Source organism: Schistocerca americana, chromosome 6 (genome assembly GCF_021461395.2).
Source record: "Schistocerca americana isolate TAMUIC-IGC-003095 chromosome 6, iqSchAmer2.1, whole genome shotgun sequence".
Classification (NCBI taxonomy): Eukaryota; Metazoa; Arthropoda; class Insecta; order Orthoptera; family Acrididae; genus Schistocerca; species Schistocerca americana.
The window spans coordinates 157455446-157474890 of NC_060124.1; the positions used below are offsets into that span (position 1 = coordinate 157455446).

Consider the following 19445-nt stretch of genomic DNA (forward strand, 5'->3'; position numbering starts at 1 on the left):
TGTCTTTTTTATGGTGAGTAACAAGCTATCCTTTTCATAATTGTTGATACATCAACCTGGATTTTTTATTGTTTTATTTGTTTGACCTGTTATGTTTCACATGCCTTCATTGGCAAACTGCAGTAGCCAGTGAAAGCAGAGTATGCTTGACCCTGGTATTGTTAGCAGGTGATACATCGTGGTACTGGTCACTCTCTACTGAACCATGGAGGAATATGCAAAGTATAAATTACATTTTTTGTAACACAAAAAAAATTTCGCTGCAATGCTTATTAAGAAAAAAGATTCAAACTGTAGAATCAGTTAGTAAAAAGAACTTGAAAAAAGAGATTAATATCTGCAGCTCATTCAATGATATGTACAACAATCTAGGAAAAGAAGGATTGCTACTTACCATAAAGAAGAGATGTCAAGTTGCAGACAGGCACAATTAAAAGATACTTACACAAAGCTTTCAGCCACAGCCTTCATCAGTAAAACACACACACACACACACACACACACACACACACATACACACACACAAAACTGCCAACTCCAGCATTTTGGGGGACAGAACGCAACTATCACGCAGGATACAAGCAGCAATCTGAAGGGCATGGGGAAGGGAAAGGGACAGTAGTGTATGGGTGAGGAGAGAGACAAATGCTGTCTGGTGGAGTGTGCAGGGACTAGACTGTCAACAAACATAGCATCAGGAGGTTGTGGGGCAGGAAGGTGGGGAAAAAAGGAGCAAAAAGGGAGAGGAGCAGGGAAAGACAGGAGGATGCATTGGCAGAGGGCTGCAATAAACAGGATGGGATATGAGAATGGGGAGGAGATGATAGGACAGAGTGGATGGAGACTGTAGTGTGGAGGACCATTATGTTACCATAGTTTGAGGCCGGGATAATTTCGGGAACAGAGAATGTGTTGTAACGATGACTCCCATGTGCACAGTTCAGAAAAGCTAGTGTTGAAGGAAAGGCGTAGTGAAGCAGCCACTGAAATCAAGTGTGTTATCTTCAGCATCATGTTGTGCCATAGCGTAGTCTACTTTGCGCTTGGCGACAGTCTGGCACTGGTTATTCCTCCTAGTAGACAGCTGATTGGTAGTCTGTCAATATACAAAGCTGTGCAATGATTGCAGCAGAGCTGGTAAATGACATGGCTGTTTTCACAGGTGGTCTGGCCCCTGTTGGAGTAAGATAAATCTGTGGCAGAACTGGAACAGGAAGTGCTGGGTGGGTGGACTGGACAGGTTTTGCATCTGGGTCTTCCACAGGGACATGATCCTTGTGGCAAGGGTTGGGATTGGGAGTGGCATAAGGATGGACTAGGATGTTGTGGAGGTTGGGTGCTTGACAGTACACCACTTTAGGAGGGGTAGGAAGCATATCGAGTAGGATGTCCCTCATTTCAGGGCATGATGACAGGTAATCAAAGCCCTGGCGAAGGATGTGGTTCAGTTGTTCCAGTCCAGGGTGGTACTGGGTGATGAAGAAGACACTCCTTTGTGGCTGGTTCTTGGGGTTAGTGGGAGAGGATGGTGTTTCTGCAGTGACAAAACTCCCTTGCTCAGAATGCTGAGGGTCTCACCAAGGCATTCACAGACAGGCACTATCCACAGACCTAGTCCGCAAACAGATCTCCCACATCATTACCCCTCACAGCCCCAATCCTTCCACCACCCTTCTAAAGTGCTGCTCTGTCGCCCATCCAACCTCCACAACATCCTAGTCCGTCCTTGTGCTACTCCCAATCCCAGCCCTTGCCACAAGGATCATATCCCTGTGGAACACCCAGGTGCAAAACCTGCTCCATACATCCACCCAGCAGCACTTCCTATTCCAGTCCTGTCACAGGTTTATCCTACCCCATTAAAGGCAAGGCCACCTGTGAAAGCAGCCATGTTGCACACCAGCTCTGCTGCAACCATTGCACAGCTTCTTATATTGGTATGACTACCAACCAGCTGTCCACTAGAATGAACAGCCACCGCCAAACTGTGACCTAGAGCAAAGTAGACCCCCTGTGGCACAACATGCAGCTGAACATAACTCACTTGATTTCAATGGCTGCTTCACTACCTGAGCCATCTGGATCCTTCCATCCACCACCAAATTTTCTGAACTGCGCAGATGGAACTTATCCATACAACACATTCTCCACTCCAGTAATTATCCCAGCTTCAACCCAGCTTCAACCTACGGTAACATACTGTTCCCACACCCTCCACCCAACAGTCTCCACCCCATCTCTCCTGTCATCTCTTCCTTATTCTCATCTTCCTACCTGTTTATTTGCAGCCCTCTGCCAATGCATCCACCCGTCCTTTTTCGCTCCTCTCCTTTTTTCCCCACCTCCTTGCCCACAACCTTCTGATGCTGTGCCTGGTTGGCAGTCTAGTCCCTGCACACTCCATCAGACAGTGTTTGTTTCTCTCCCCACCTGTACACTACTATCCTTACACCTCCACCCCCCCCCCCCCCCCCACCACCATCACCGCCACCGCACCTCCAGATTGCTGGTGTGTGTGTTTGTGTGTGTGTGTGTGTGTGTGTGTGTGTGTGTGTGTTAGGTGTGCTTGCCTGTGTGTGGATAGTGTGTATGAGTCTCTATTTTACTGATGAAGGTTGTGGCCAAAAGCTCTATGTAAATGTCTATTAAGTGCACCAGTCTGCAACTTGATGTGTCTTCTTTACATTAAGTAGCAATCTATGAGTATCTTTTCCTACATTGTTGATACTCCTACTTGGAGTTTTGATTGTTTGATACAATGATATGTATTAGCTAAGAATAAATGGTTTTAATTGTGACAGAGTACTAAAAAAAAAAAAAAAAAAAAGACTGTTGATCAACAATTTCAATTAAATGATGTGTGACAGCTGAAAGTTATTGGATTAAGCACAGGAAAGTCCTTCCTGATAACACAGGCAAAAAAGCTACCTGTTTTTATCAATCAAACTCATTATTGTTAATAAGGCAGGAGAGGGAGAGGGAGAGGGAGAGGGAGAGGGAGAAAGGGAGAGGGTGAGGGAGAGATGATGATGATGATGATGATGATGATGATGATGATGAAATGATGAGGGCAACACAAATACCCAGTCAGGAAGGGAGGGACAGGAGGCACTTCTCTTCTTCTATGGTTCCCCTCCCCCCACTCCATGATTTACTTCCATACAATGCTGTGCTCCAAAGGTATATTCTCAGATATTTCTTCCTCAAATTAAGGCCAATGTTTGATGCCAGCAGATTTCTTTTCACCATTCTAGCATAGATAAATAAATATCATGAAAGTGAACTGTTTGAAAATCAATCACAGAATGGTCAAATCCTCATGCTGACCCCAGCCTCTTCATCAATTTGCTTGATGTTCAAATAGATATATCCTATTTCAGATTTTGTGCCCTCTCATCAATAGCTACATTGATTGTCAGTTTTCAAATCCATTGAATTATTACTTCATTCGCATTTCACTGATTCCACCTTCTCTTAAGTTCTGGCAAACCTTACAAATTATTTACCTTTGAAAATCGCCCATCTTTCAACAAAATTTGATGCAACATCTATGGTCAACACATTCAGCTATGTTGAATGAAGAGAAAATTTTATGGTGAAAATGTGGAACAGCACATCATACATCTTCCGTAACAATTAGTGAATTACACACACAAAAGTGGAGCAAAAACATGGGCATGTATATGAAGATATGGAAGAAAAATTAGAGCAAAACTTCTGGGATTCAAAACCATGACCTCTAAGGCACATATTCATGAAGGTGTGTTGAAAGGGTGAAAGAAAGCAAACATTCAGTGTTAAGAGTGACTCCACACATCTGTCATTACTCTGTTTGAAAATTTACAGTTGGGCACATTTTTGCACCAGTATCTGTTATGTGCATCTTTGTAATGTGTTTTTGGTTACATACTACCAAATTTAACTATCCCATACAAAATGCTTACCTGATTGTGCTCAGTGAATTAAATGTTTTCTCTCTCAGCTCACCAGTTGTTTCAAAGGGTTGAGTCATAATGAGATCAAATGTTTGTCCATTTGACTCTAAATCACTGATCTCATGTTCACGTATGCATTTTATGAGAGAATTGTTTATTCCATGAATTTTTGCCCATGTCCTAATTGCTAATTCATCACCAGGTATTCGTGTTATACAAACCAGACTGCTGTCTGTGTCAGATGAATTATCTTTTTGTTCTTCAAGTAAACTCAGACCCAACATAGGAAAATGTGACATATCTAATACTTTTTGGCTGCAAACCACTTCAGTCATCTTGCACACATTTCTCACTGCACTTATCCAGTGAGAATCATTAAGACTCTTCACAAGCTCTTGTGAAACATATATGTTCCCATCATGCTGTAACTGCACTGCATTTAACATTTCATGAATTTCAGAAGTTGATTTCTGTGGATCTTCTCGTTGCACTGATAGATTGTGCTCCAATTCCTGAGTTTTGTTTGATTGTATGACCTCAATTTCATCAGTTACACTGATGTCAACACACAGTTTTCTTCCAGAAAGCTAGAAATTTGAATTCACATTAATAAAAATCAAATTTTAACCTTTGTTTCAAACTCACACATTAACTGGAACAACAAATCAATTCCCATTAATGAGTGTCATTATTAATTACAGTACAACATACAATAGAATGTGGAAAAGTGGTGAGGCAATTGCTCTTAATGTCATACCATGATGAACAAATATGCAGTCAGATAGCATTATGATAACAGATTGTCAACTGGCATTAAACATTAAATTGTAGTTTTAAATTCATTAAACATAAATACATGGTAGACTTAGACTTCAATTATTAAAGTTACACATTCACAAGAAACAAAGTGTATGCATATGAAATGGAAGAGACGTATCACTTCACTCAGGGGTAAGTAGGGCTGAATTCAAATAATTACTTGGATACTGGAAAATTACAAGCTTATTGCATCCCAGCACAGGTCCAAGCTACCAAAACAGAGTTGGTTTTGCCTGCATGGCGCAATCGCAATGTTGATGACAATACTGTTATGTTGTGCTTTTCCCTAATTAATTTCGACCGAGCGAGGTGGCGCAGTGGTTAGCACACTGGACTCGCATTCGGGAGGACGATGGTTCAATCCCGTCTCCGGCCATCCTGATTTAGGTTTTCCGTGATTTCCCTAAATCGTTTCAGGCAAATGTCGGGATGGTTCCTTTGAAAGGGCACGGCCGATTTCCTTCCCAATCCTTCCCTAACCCGAGCTTGCGCTCCGTCTCTAATGACCTCGTTGTCAACGGGACATTAAACACTAACCACCACCACCACCACCCTAATTAATTTTTATTACAAAGTCGAGAGGGAGCAGAACCACCTTGGTCTTTTAAGGTTGGTACTAGAAACAGAGAAGAATGTTTGACAGAGATGGTGAACTACCAAGGAAGTGAGATGATATGAACTCTTTAAACAAGTTTATTTGCCATTAGAAATATTTATGTACATGGTGTTTGACCAACAAATCCACCAACACACATACATCAGCCAGAACCCCTTTCGCTATGATTCTATCCTATTAAACATGGGCCTCCCACTATAAAGAGACAAGAACCGTGTTGCTTCTTGTTCTAATCACTATTAAATGCACTACCTGGGGTGCCTAACACATAGGCAAGTGCTGTTGTTGGCACTTGTCCTGTCATCTATTGAATCAGAGGACCCTTGGCCTAACTACTAAAGCAATGGGAACTTGTGCTAATTATTATATCTGTGGCCACTGGTCTAATTCACAGAACACAAATACTATTTAGCAACTTATTTCTACTCTCAAATGAAATCTGCTCCACTGCTATTTGATACAAAGACAGGCTATCTCTGTAAAACACTATTCAATGAAACATTTACAAGAAACTTGTAAGCTTGGAAAATCCAGGATGGAATAATGACAATATTATGAAAAGGATAGTCGCCACTCACCACATAGTGAAGATGCTGAGTCACAGATAGGCCCAACAAAAAGGTTGTCAAACAAATCTTTCAGCCAAACAGGCCTTCATCAGGATTAGACAAAACACATACACTTGTGTGTGTGTGTGTGTGTGTGTGTGTGTGTGTGTGTGTGTGTGGTTTTTCTGTCTAATTCTGATGAAGGCCTGTTTGGCCGAGAGCTATGTTTGACAGTCTTTTTGTTGTTCCTGTCTGCGTCTCAGCATCTCCACTATATGGTGAGTAGCAACTATCCTTTTCATAAAACTTGTAAGCTTGTTATTTATATAACATTTGTCATTTATCTGGGTATAAATATGGAACCAACTGCTTTTCTGGATTTTAGATATGATTTATTATACCATTAACTAGTTTTCGAGCCACTGTGGGCTCATCATCGGATGGAGGTGTTACAGGAATATTATACCATGGACCAAGTGTAGCCAGGTGCTGAGATGATGGGGCTGGCAAAAATGATGGAAATTTAGTTATCAGTAATGAAACATTTATGGAACAGAAATTGTTACGTTTTGAGTACTTTTAGTGCACTGCTACGTGGTATCCACAGTAAATCCATTCCCATAGTGAACATTATCAGGTGACACACAAATATACACAGTATTTAGCAACACTTGGTTTCACATTTTTTTACAGAATGGTAACACTGGATGTAAATACAAGGGATATGTATACAATAGATATAACATTTTGCTACACCACGATCTTTGACATGAGATGCATTGCATTACAAAATAAATATTTGCAAATACAGATAGTATATTCATGTGAGTCTTGCTAGCTGCAGGCGTGTTCTTATATATTCACAATATGCAAGTATTGTGGATTAAAAAGGTTCACAAAATGTAAACAAAATATAGCAAACTATTAACTATGTAATTAAAGAGTGAATGAATTACAGAATGCCACTCATTTTTGGTGTTTTTGTGCCAGGATGTCTTGCAAATTCTGGAAGAAAGAGTTCTGCATTCAGTTTGTTTGTTAAGGATTTTTTGAGGTGATTTTACCTTGTGAATGTAAATCTCTAATTGTTCAAGGAGATCCATCTGTAACCCTTTTTCAGTAATGTGTAGAACAAAAAGATTGTTATTGATATCACCAACAAAGTGTTCATGATGAGCAATATGTGATGCAATGCTGGACTTATTTTACTTTTTGAGTCGAAGGGTATCCATATATTCTTTGTAGTGGATTGCACAATTTCTACCTGTTTGTCCTATACAGAAGCAAGAACCGGAGCATGTGACAATGTATATGCCGGATTTTAGATGCCACTCTTCAGTGGATTTATTATTGTGAATAATTTTATTCTGTAGTTTACTGTCTGTGTAGAAGGATATTTTTATATCATTTTGTCTGAAAAGATTTGCAAGTTTGTATGACACTTTGTCAAGGACCACAAATCTGTCAAGTTTTGGCATTTCTTTCTTATCTTATAATGGTGATGGTGGTTGCTTAAGTTTGCTTTGTATTTTTTAATTTGGGTGTTTATAAAGAAGGTGTTATACTCATTATTTTGGGCTATAGATTTAAGTATGTTAATTTCGTTACATTCGTCTGGTTCACTGATGGGGATGCGGAGCATGTGGTTTACAGATGACCTGAAGAAAGTGTTTTATGTTGATTCAGGTGGCAGGAGGTATTGACTATGGCAATAAGTGTTAGTGGCTTTTCTATATATTTGGAAAGCATGCTTATTACTGTGACTGTAAATAGTCATATCACGGAAATTAATTCCTTCAGCTGTCTGATATTCAAAAGTGAATTTGATGTTTGGGTGCATTTCATTCATTTCATCTGCTAGGTTATTTAGTTCTTCTTTTCAATCATTGAAAAGTACTATTGTGTCATCCATGTGTAGTTAACAGTACAATATATCATATCTAAAATACAAAAAAAGTGACTGGCCACATATTTATACCCAGATAAATCACCAATTTAAATCAAAGTTGCAGTTCGTCATCCATAATGGATATACTAAAATTTATCTATCAGTTGTAGTTGTGCCATTCAGAGTGGATGAAGTGCTACTGTTCCATCAGTGCATGCTACCATCAACCAATGCCACTGCCTCCTGCCTCAGCTTCACTGGCCAGTTACTCTCTCTGATTTCATGCTGGGGCAATGACTGCCCTTTTATACGCTATATTGAGGGTCTTTTTCTGTTGGGAATGACTGCACATGATGCCCTGCATTATCTTTCTGGCCTGCTAGAACATTCTGTCTCCATATGGCCATCTTAATTTCCATCTAATAGCTAAGGCCCTTTTTCCTACTGTGAGTGCAGCCTCAAACCTTAGTCTTCTTGGCTTATTGACAAGTGGTAATTGTATACTGGCACACTGGCTGACATTGAAGTGATAACTCAGTGGCCATTTGGGTCCAGATGCATTATATTTCCCAAGTATCCTGTCTACTGGATCACCACCTTGCAGTTTGCACAGGCATGCCCACCACGAACTATCATCAGAATCTGTTCTACTTATAATATGACCTATAAACAAAATTTTCCCTGGTCATGACAGCTTGTCTCTGAACATAAAACAAACTGTCAATCATTAGTTGGTTGGTTCATTTGGGGTGGGGGGTGGAGGGGGGGGAGGGGGGATGACCAAACAGCAAGGTCATTGGTCCCATCAATCATTAGTCTGATAGTATGTACAGTGATGAGCCAAACATTATGATCACCTGCTTAACAGCTTGTTTCTCCATCTTTGGGATAAAATACATCACTGAATCTGCATATCAGGGATTCGACAGTTTGTTTGTAGGTTTGTGGAGGTATGTGGCATTAGATGTGTATACACAGGTTATGTAATTCAGATACGTGCTCCTGATCTGATACATGGTAACAGTGCCCGATAGCAACCCAGATGGGTTCCACGGGATTTACATCATGTGACTTTGATCGACTTGACATCAACACGAGTTCACTATAATGCTCCTCAAACCACTGTAGAACAGTTATGGCTCTGAGACACGGACAGTTATACTGCTGAAAGATGACATCGCTGTCGAGGAAGACACCAAGCATGAAGGGATGCAGGTGGTTCACAGCTGTCAGTGTGTCTTCAGTTACTGCAGAGGTCCGTGTAAGCGCAGGAAAATGTCTCTCATAGCCTAATACTGCTCCTATCAGCCAGTGACCATGGTGCACTGCACATTTTGAGCTGCATTCACCTCGGTGATGGCATTTGTGGAGAAGACCAAAGTGTAGCAAAAATGTGATTCACCCGAAGAGCCAACAAGTTTCCACTGATTGACAGCTGAATCCCAGTGGTGCTGTTCCCACTGCAATCTTAAACAATGATGTTGCTGTATTAACATGTGAACACATAGGGGTGGTCTGCTGTGGAGTTCCATGTTCAACAATGTATGATGAACAGTGTGCCCCAAAACACTTGTGCATGCACCAGCATTGTGCTCTTTCAGCAGAGATGCCACAGATCAACATCTATCCTACTTTACAGAGCAGACAAGCCTCCAAACCCCACATTCTATAAAGTGTTGTGGATGTCCAACCATTTAGTGTCCAGTGGCAATTTCACTGTCATTCTACCTCTTTCCGTAGATGGTCACGACAGTAGCATGAGAATGTTCAACCACCTTCACCATTTTTGAGATACTCATTCATAGGCTCTGTGTCATAGTAATCTGCCCTTTGCCAAAGTTGCTTATCTCAATGGATTTCTCCATTTGCAGCCCGTATCTTCACCAGGGTGATCTCCCGTACACGTCTGCTCCACTTACATACTTTTGTTACCATGTCACATGCCTTCAGCGCCACCAGGCGGCAACCGACATTGTGGTGGACTGTGGTCATAATGTTTTGGCTAATCAGTGTACATATTTCTGCACTTTTCTGCCCAAATTTTCTACATTATATCTACCCAACTTATTTTTTAAAAATTTGGTAAATGATAATGATTCTTCGTTCCCTCACTGTAAAGTTTACAATTTGAAATGTATAAAAATGGGATAGTTAGCACAAGATTTGTATGTTACGTATTGACTCTTGAATCCTGGTTGAAGCAAAACTGCAGCTTTGACACTGGTACAAAAAAACAACAAAAACCTCCATGTCACATCTAACACCAGGTGGCATGCAACAAACAAGTCATGTGATGTAATCACCTGATCACAATCTGGCCTCCATAAGGAGCAATGCAAGCTCGCTACATGGCAACAGTTCCAGACTTGGATTATAGTGGTATAGCGTTCCATTTATACAAGAATCACTCTCTTACTCTGGACAATGGAGATTACAAGTTTACAGCTCGGAATCATTCTGGCCCTGATTACAAAGACCATAAACTTGCTTCACAACTGGATAGAAGATTCCCCATCCCTGGTCAGGATACCTCGCATACCATTACAATAATAATTCCTATAAGTGGAAATAGAGTTGTAATTCATCATAAGTTTAGGCAGATACAATTCATTATTGAGCTTACAGATTAAGTGCTAAATAATGAATCCAATATGTAGTTGAAGGTATGCTACCTCATTTTTGTAGTTTTTCAGCCCCATTTACAAAACAAAAGGAATATCATTCCATAAAATTTCTGGCGTGCAGCCACATAAATTCAGCTTCTTCTTCCAATATTTTGGCTGAATACAGTCCAGCCATCTTCAGAGTGAGCCGAAGTGATTAACTGGAGTGTTAGTCACCTTGGCTCACTCTGAAGATGGCTGGGCAGTATTCAGCTGAAATATTAGAAGAAGAAGCTGAATTTCTGTGGCTGCATGCCTGAAATTTTATGGACCAGTCTTTACACCGTGAAAACAAGACAGACATAACTAAAAGACACTTACGTAAGGCTTTTGGCCACAGCCTCCATCAGCAAACAAGAAACAGACATCATTCACACACACAACCAAGCACAGCTCATGCACACATGACTACCAACTCCAGCATCTCAAGTTGGAATGCGCTGGAATGTGCTGGAGTTGGTGATCGTGTGAGCTTGAGGTGCGCTTGCTGATGTATGTGAATGATGTGTGTTTCTCTTTTGCTGATAAAGGTTGTGGCTGAAAGTTTTATGTAAGTGTCTTAATTGTGCCTGTCTGCAGCTTAACATGTCTTCTTTATGGTAAGTAGAAATCTACCTTTTCCTACATTGTTGAGTTTCCTACCTGGAGTTTCCATTGTTTGATTTTACTTACTATTAGATTTACAACACTTCATATACATATGAATACTACATACCTTGACCTCAAAGTTTATCATTTGATTGGGGGAAATGTGCAAAGGTCTCTTGACAGGGAATATTGCCTGTTCCCAGCAGCTATTACTGCCTGGAGCTGATGACAATACAATGTCATCATCCAAATGAAGTTCAAACCAAACAGCAGCAGCATCAATATTTCCCTCAGCCACACACTTTGCAGCACATGAGAACACACTGTCACACTGTATTAATTTTCTTAATTGTTCTCGGTTCATGAAGTCAATGTTCAAGGCCGATGCCACTTCCGTCAGTACCCTGTCAGCATTTCGTATAGTCAAAAAACCTCTCATAAAAGTTAGAATGACATTAACATAGAAATATACATTATTTACACATTAACAAATTACTCTTTTTTCTTATCAGCTGGAAGTTTCCAAATTGATTTTCAAGTTATTTAACAGAAGAAAAAGATAGCAGTTACGTTACAGTCTACATTTGTAATCTGGAAACCGTCCTCCAGACTGTGGCAAGCCATGTCTCCACAATATCCTTTCATTCAGGAGTGCTAGTCTCATAAATCTCACAGAAGAACTTTTGTGAAGTTTGGAAAGTAAGAGATGAGGTACTGGTGGAAATAAAGCTGTGAGGATGGTTCATGAGTAGTGCTTGGATAACTCAGCATGTAGAGCACTTTCCCGCAAAAGGTGAACATTTGGGGCTTGAGTTCCAGTCTGGCTCACAGTTTTAATATGCCAGGATGGTTCGTATCAGCGCACACCACCTGTTTGGTGGTAAACTAGCCAAAGTCCAAGTCACTTTTTCAAGTTATGACTTACATTCATTATTTAAGGCTCATTTCCATTTTCACAACCATCATGAATCTTTGATTTGTTACACACATTTGACTCAGGAATTCTAACACATAAGAAATTTCATTATTGTAATGTATAATTTTCAGTTTTCTTTAATGCAATGATTTTCCAGTTTCTAGCTGCACGGGATTTGTATCTGGATGTTGGTCACTGTACTGATCGATGATGTGCCATTACTGTCTGCTCTGTATCATTTCATGTCAAATAAAGATGAACTGCACTTTGATCATCAGCAGGATGTGTTGGTCTCATTGCTGTCTCAAGAATGTTAGGTATAGCAGCCAGCTGGGTGCTGCCCATATCATAATTGTATTTATCTGTAATATACACAAGAAACACAATTGGTATAGTTGTCAATTATAAGTTTGGTACTCTTTGTGATACTTTTGCACTGTTGCATTTTAGATTTTTGATGAAGTCCACATCACGGGTCTTCACAACTATCTTTGGTGAATGTGGATCAATTAGAGAGTACACTTTAAAATCTCCATAACATCCAACAGATGCAAGTTCTTTGAATTTATCTTTTACCTTTTTTCTCACTTTTGGTAGGTACATATAAAATGCTCAATATGCAAAGTTTTGTAAATGACTCAGTTTGATTTAATGATCACTTGATAATTATTCAGGAGTAACATTTTGAACAGCTGAGAGAGATTCTTCGGCTACATCTCAGTATTAAAGGCTACAGTTCAAAATTATTTGATCAGCATTGCATCTGTCAACATTGATTTTGCCTTTTTGATGATTGTGCAACTCAGACACTCCACACTTCAGTTTTGTTTTGGAGTGTAAGGAATTGTCATCTTATGTTGAATTGTGTTTGTCTTTAAGAATACCTTCAAAGGCTCATTAACAAATTCTTTTTATTGTCTGATTGAACTGTTTCAACTTTTCAACCAGTTTCACTTTCTATCCACCCTTTGAACTTGATGAACATATCACAGATTTCTTTCATTCATTTTAGCATATAATCAAATGAATTTCTTCACATGTCATCTGCAAAAGTGAGAAGATAGTGTACACTTCACCATACAACCATGTTCATTAGTTCATATATCTTGGGAGATTCTGTAGGAAGCAAATCTTTTGTTATATTGCTTGAAATTTCTATTACCACATTGGTGGCCAGACCTGAGCATAACTCAGGGCACAAAAGGACTGCACCTTAATATACCTAGCACTGCAATTTTCATGATGTGCAAGCCATGTGTCACTTGAAAACTGCATTGATTTCATATGAGAACAATGTACAGACGTTTCACTATCTGTCCTTTGACAGGTTCTGCCTTCTGCTGTCAATATTTATACCTACTTTGAAAGACCCAGTAACAAATGCAAGAGCTGCTGTTGTGGCTGACTGAGTCATTGTGTGCTCAGTTTCATGCATGTACTCATTAGGTTTGCAGTTTTCTGTAATTCTGCTACAAATATGTCACATTTGTTGAATGAGCAATAAATTTGGAAGCTCAAGAGGATCTGAAGCATAGGGAGAAATATCTGAATGGGAAAAGAGTGAAGAAGATTCATACTCTGGCAAGGTGCCGTATGCTACAATTTCTTGCTACAGGTCCTGCTGCTGTAGTTACAATTTAGTGCTGTTTTATCAGTCTTCATTTCATCATGTTTTACAGATGAATCTCACAATGAAGCAGCATACAGCAAGAGTTTCCAAGATTTGTTTGCAGGTGATGAGACAATTTACTAGCAAAACAAGCAGGAGGGAAACAAGCTGATTTCACCATACCTTTCTGTATACCACAATGCTTCAAACTCTTCCATACAAAAAGGCAATTATGTCTGAAATTGCTCAAGAATTCACCTCACACTTTTTTTAGTATAATTATACTTTCTGTCATCATAATTTTAAAAATTGTAATCTATTAAGAAATTCAAATAAATATGAAAAATAAACTTGAAGCTTGATCTCTTTAATGTACTTTATCGTTTAAGATAAATTAAACACAAATATACCAGTGACATTTGAAACAAGGATATAAACGACTGGTGTTTTGTGCCAAACATTTTTTTTTCCAAATGACTGACCCTCAAAGTGTTACAGGTTGTCAAGACTACTTTTCTTTTATGCAGTAAATACTCTGATCTAAAAGGAATTTCATTCAGTGCAGTCAAACAGCCGATTTTTTCTTTTAATAAATGCATGCTTACATTATGCAAATGTTCCAATCTTTGATGGAACAATTTGTAATTATTTTAATTACTACAGCATCTGCACAATAATGAATTTTATCTAATCAATACATGAGCTGCAGTTCCCTAGTTGATTCATTGTTCTTATTGTATATGCCATGTTGCTCATCATTAAACAATAGGCATGTGCCAGATCTAGTCATTTGATTCTCTCTCTCTCTCTCTCTCTCTCTCTCTCTCTTTCTTTCCTTCATCAATAAAAAATATGTACAGGTCACATTTTGTCATTGCTTCACCCATGGTCCCTGCTTTCGAGTCATCTTCGCAGGTACCGGGCGCGGTTGGGCCACCCTCTCCCCAAGGGGAGTGGCGGGTTCCACAGCGTTCGCGTTGCACAAGGTGGAGGGTCAATGTGGAGGCTGGCTGTGTGGCATTGCCTGCTCTGCCTGTGAGTGGACACATGGCTGCTCCTTCAGCAAGGTCCAAGCAGGCACATAGGGGGAGGAGTTTATTAGTGATTGGGAACTCCAATGTTAGGCGGGTGATGGAGCCCCCTAGGGAAATAACGGAAAGGCCGGGGAAGAAGGTCAGTGTTCACTCTGTCTGCTTGGGGGGGAGGGTCTCATCCGAGATGTGGAGGAGGCCCTGCTGGCGGTGATAGAGAGCACTGGGTGCACCCGACTGCAAATAGTTGCTCATGTCGGTACCAATGTCTCCTACCGTCTGGGTTCAGAGGTCATTCTCAGTTCATACAGGCGGTTGGCGGAGTTGGTAAAAGCGGAAAGCCTCGCTCACGGTGTGGAATCTGAACTAACTATTTGTAGTGTCGTTCCCAGAACCAATTGCGGTCCTCTGGTTTGGAGTCGATTGGAAGGCTTAAACCAAAGGCTCTCCAATTCTGCAGAGATCTGGGGTGCAAATTTCTCGACCTCCGCTATCAGGTGGAGAAATGTATGGTCCCCATGAGTAGGTAATGTGTGCACTACATGCAGGAAGTGGCTACAAGGGTAGTGGAGTACGTGTGGAGTGCACATGGGGGTTTTTTAGGTTAGAGAATTCCCTCCCTAGGCCTGACAAGATGCCTCCTGAGATGCGACAAGGTAGCAGTAGGCAAAACGCAACATGGAATGACAATAATAATGTGGTAATAGTAAACTGCAAGAGTGTCAATAGAAAGGTCCCAGAACCGCTCTCATTAATAAACGGTCACAATGCCCACATAGTACTAGGGACGGAAAGTTGGCTGAAACCAGATGTAAATAGTAATGAAATTCTAAACTCAGATTGGAATGTATACCGCAGAGACAGGCTGGACAGTGAAGGGGGAGGCGTGTTTATAGTGATAAAAAGTGCAATAGTGTTGAAGAAAATTGACAGAGATCTGAAATGTGAAATAATTTTGGTGAAGGTCATGGTTAAAGCAGGCTCAAACATGGTAACTGGATGTCTCTATAGGCCCCCTGGCTCACCAGCTGTAGATTTCCCGACCATGTTATAGTTTTGGGTGGAGATTTTAATTTACCAGATATAGACTGGGAGACTCAAATGTTTATAACAGGTGGCAGTGACAAAGAATCCAGCGAAATTTTTTTAAGTGCATTATCTGAAAACTACCTTGAGCAGTTAAACAGAGCACCAACTCATGGTGATAACATATTAGACGTTCTGGCGACAAACAGACCTGAACTATTTGAAACAGTTAACGCAGAACAGGGAATCAGTGATCATAAAACGGTTACAGCATTGGTGATTTCAGCCGTAAATAGAAATATTAAAAAAGGTAGGAAGATTTTTCTGTTTAGCAAAAGTGACAAAAACACAAAAGTTTTATCTCAAGTACAGATAGTGTTGAGGATCAGTGGACAAAGTTCAAAACAAATCTTACAATATGCATTAGATGCGTATGTGCCAAGCAAGATCATAAGAGATGGAAAAGAGCCACTGTGGTACAACAACCAAGTTAGAAAATTGCTACAGAAGCAAAGGGAACGTCACAGCAAACATAAACATAGCCAAAGCCTTGCAGACAAACAAAAATTACACAAAGCGAAATGTAGTGTGAGGAGGGCTATGCGAGAGGCGTTCAACGAATTCGAAAGTAAAGTTCTATCTACTGACTTGGCAGAAAATCCTAAGGAATTTTGGTCTTATGTCAAAGCGGTAGGTGGAGCAAAACAAAATGTCCAGACACTCTGTGACCAAAATGGTACTGAAGCAGAGGATGACAGACTAAAGGCCGAAATACTAAATGTCTTTTTCCAAAGCTGTTTCACAGAGGATGACTGCACTGTAGTTCCTTCTCTAAATTGTTGCACAGATGACAAAATGGTAGATATCAAAATAGATGACAGAGGGATAGAAAAACAATTAAAATTGCTCAAAAGAGGAAAGGCTGCTGGACCTGATGGAATACCAGTTTGATTTTACACAGAGTACACAAAGGAACTTGCCCCCTTTCTGGCAGTGGTGTACCATAGGTCTCTAGAAGAGCGTAGCATTCCAAGAGATTGGAAAAGGGCACAGGTCATCCCCATTTTCAAGAAGGGACATCGACCAGATGTTAAGAACTATAGACCTATATCTCGTCGATCAGTTGTAGAATTTTAGAACACGTATTATGTTAAAGTATAATGACTTTTCTGGAGACTAGAAATCTACTCTGTAGCAATCAGCATGGGTTTCAAAAAAGACGATCGTTTGAAACCCAGCTCGCGCTATTCGTCCACGAGACTCAGAGGGCCATAGACCCGGGTTCACAGGTAGATGCCGCATTTCTTGACTTCCGCAAGGCATTTGATACAGTTCCTCACAGTCGTTTAATGAACAAAGTAAGAGCATATGGACTATAGACCAATTGTGTGATTGGATTCAAGAGTTCCTAGATAACAGAACACAGCACGTAATTCTCAATGGCGAGAAGTCTTCCGAAGCAAGAGTGATTTCAGGTGTTCCGCAGGGAAGTGTCGTAGGATCGTTGCTATTCACAATATATATAAATGACCTTGTGGATAACATCAGAAGTTCACTGAGCCTTTTGGCGGATGATGCTGTAGTATATTGAGAGGTTGTAACAATGGAAAATTGTACTGAAATGCAAGAGGATCTGCAACGAATTGACGCATGGTGCAGGGAATGGCAATTGAATCTCAATGCAGACAAGTGTAATGTGCTGCGAATACATAGAAAGAAAGATCCTTTATCATTTAGCTACAATATAGCAGGTCAGCAACTGGAAGCATTTAATTCCATAAATTATCTGGGAGTATGCATTAGGAGTGAGCAGATGCCAGACTGAGATTCATTGGGATAATCCTAAGGAAATGCAGTCCAAAAACAAAGGAAGTAGGTTACAGTACACTTGTTCGCCCAATGCTTGAATACTGCTCACCGGTGTGGGATCCATACCAGATAGGGTTGATAGAAGAGATAGAGAAGATCCAACGGAGAGCAGCGAACTTCATTACAGGATCATTTAGTAATCGTGAAAGCATTACAGAGATGATAGATAAATTCCAGTGGAAGACTCAGCAAGAGAGGTGCTCAGTAACTTGGTACAGGCTTTTGTTGAAGTTTTGAGAACATACCTTCACCGAGGAGTCAAGCAGTATATTGCTCCCTCCTACGTATATCTTGCAAAGAGACCATGAGGGTAAAATCAGAGAGATTAAAGCCCACACAGAGGCATACCGACAATCTTTCTTTCCACGATCAATACAGGACTGGAATAGATGGGAGAACCGATAGAGGTACTCAAGGTACCCTCTGCCACACACCGTCAGATGGCTAGCGGAGTATGGATGTAGATGTAGATGTAGAAAGAGTCTGCATCCAAATAAATACTTTTGCCTCCAATGCCAAGGCTGAGTGGGAGAGAATGCTTAACATGGAAAGGATGGCAACTGTCAAAATGTAAGAACTGTTGTCTGCTAGTGGGTTTGATGTGGACAGAAGTGTGTAGCTGACCTGTGGTGAGGATGAGATCAACATCAAGGGAAAGTGGCATTGGATTCGGACTAAAACCATGTGAAATTTAATTGGGAGAAGGTATTAAGAGATTGCACGAATTTTAAAAGATCAGCCTCACCATGAGTCCATGCGGTATAGATGTCATCAAAGATCTAAACCAAACCAGGGTCTGAAGACTTATGGATTCCAGAAGAGCCCCCTCCAAGTGACCGATGAAAAGGTTGGCATAGGAAGGAGCCAACTCTGGTTCCAATGGCCGTACCCCTGATCTGTTTGTATGTCTGCCCATCAAAGGTGAAGTAGTTGTTGGTAATTATAAAGTACATTAAGGTCAGCGTGAAGAATGTCATAAGATTAGAATCAAGTGGGTGTTGAATGAGGAAAAATTCAGCAGCAGACACACCATGTACATAGGGAGATGTTGGTATAGAGGATGATGGCATCGACAATTACTGAAGGTCTACACCAGCTGTCTGTACCCTCTACATACAGCATTTGTTACTAAGATCCCAACCCTGTGATTCAAACTGACCTGCAGTCCCTCCTAAAAACCTCAGGTCCCTCACAAGCACTTACGCCTCAAGCCACAGAACTTCTTACCACACCCAGTCCTGCACCCCCGCCTTTTACCTTCTTCCTAAGATCCAAAAACCCCATCATCCTGGTCATCCTATAGTTTCTGGCCTCAAAGCGCCCACCAAACATATATTTGCCTTAAAAATGGTTCAAATGGCTCTGAGCACTATGGGACGTAACATCTATGGTCATCAGTCCCCTAGAACTTGTTGTTGTTGTTGTGGTCTTCAGTCCTGAGACTGGTTTGATGCAGCTCTCCATGCTACTCTATCCTGTGCAAGCTTCTTCATCTCCCAGTACCTACTGCAACCTACATCCTTCTGAATCTGCTTAGTGTATTCATCTATTGGTCTCCCCCTACGATTTTTACCCTCCACGCTGCCCTCCAATACTAAATTGGTGATCCCTTGATGCCTCAGAACATGTCCTACCAACCGATCCCTTCTTCTGGTCAAGTTGTGCCACAAACTCCTCTTCTCCCCAATCCTAATCAGTACCTCCTCATTAGTTATGTGATCTACCCATCTAATCTTCAGCATTCTTCTGTAGCACCACATTTCGAAAGCTTCTATTCTCTTCTTGTCCAAACTATTTACCGTCCATGTTTCACTTCCATACATGGCTACACTCCATACAAATACTTTCAGAAATGACTTCCTGACACTTAAATCAATACTCGATGTTAACAAATTTCTCTTCTTCAGAGACACTTTCCTTGCCATTGCCAGTCTACA

At 40.6% G+C, this 19445-nt stretch overlaps 1 protein-coding gene across 4 annotated transcripts in view; it reads right to left on the minus strand.

The window, feature by feature from the left end:
* LOC124619335 (protein arginine N-methyltransferase 9-like) overlaps positions 1-19445 on the minus strand; it is a 127383-nt gene that overhangs the window by 52416 nt on the left and 55522 nt on the right. For all 4 annotated transcript variants that reach the window (XM_047145648.1, XM_047145647.1, XM_047145646.1 and 1 more), the window contains 2 exons: positions 11185-11461; positions 3945-4522 (listed from right to left, as the gene is read on the minus strand). In XM_047145648.1, coding sequence (XP_047001604.1) covers positions 3945-4522; positions 11185-11461 — 855 coding nt within the window. The remainder of the gene's footprint in view (positions 1-3944; positions 4523-11184; positions 11462-19445) is intronic.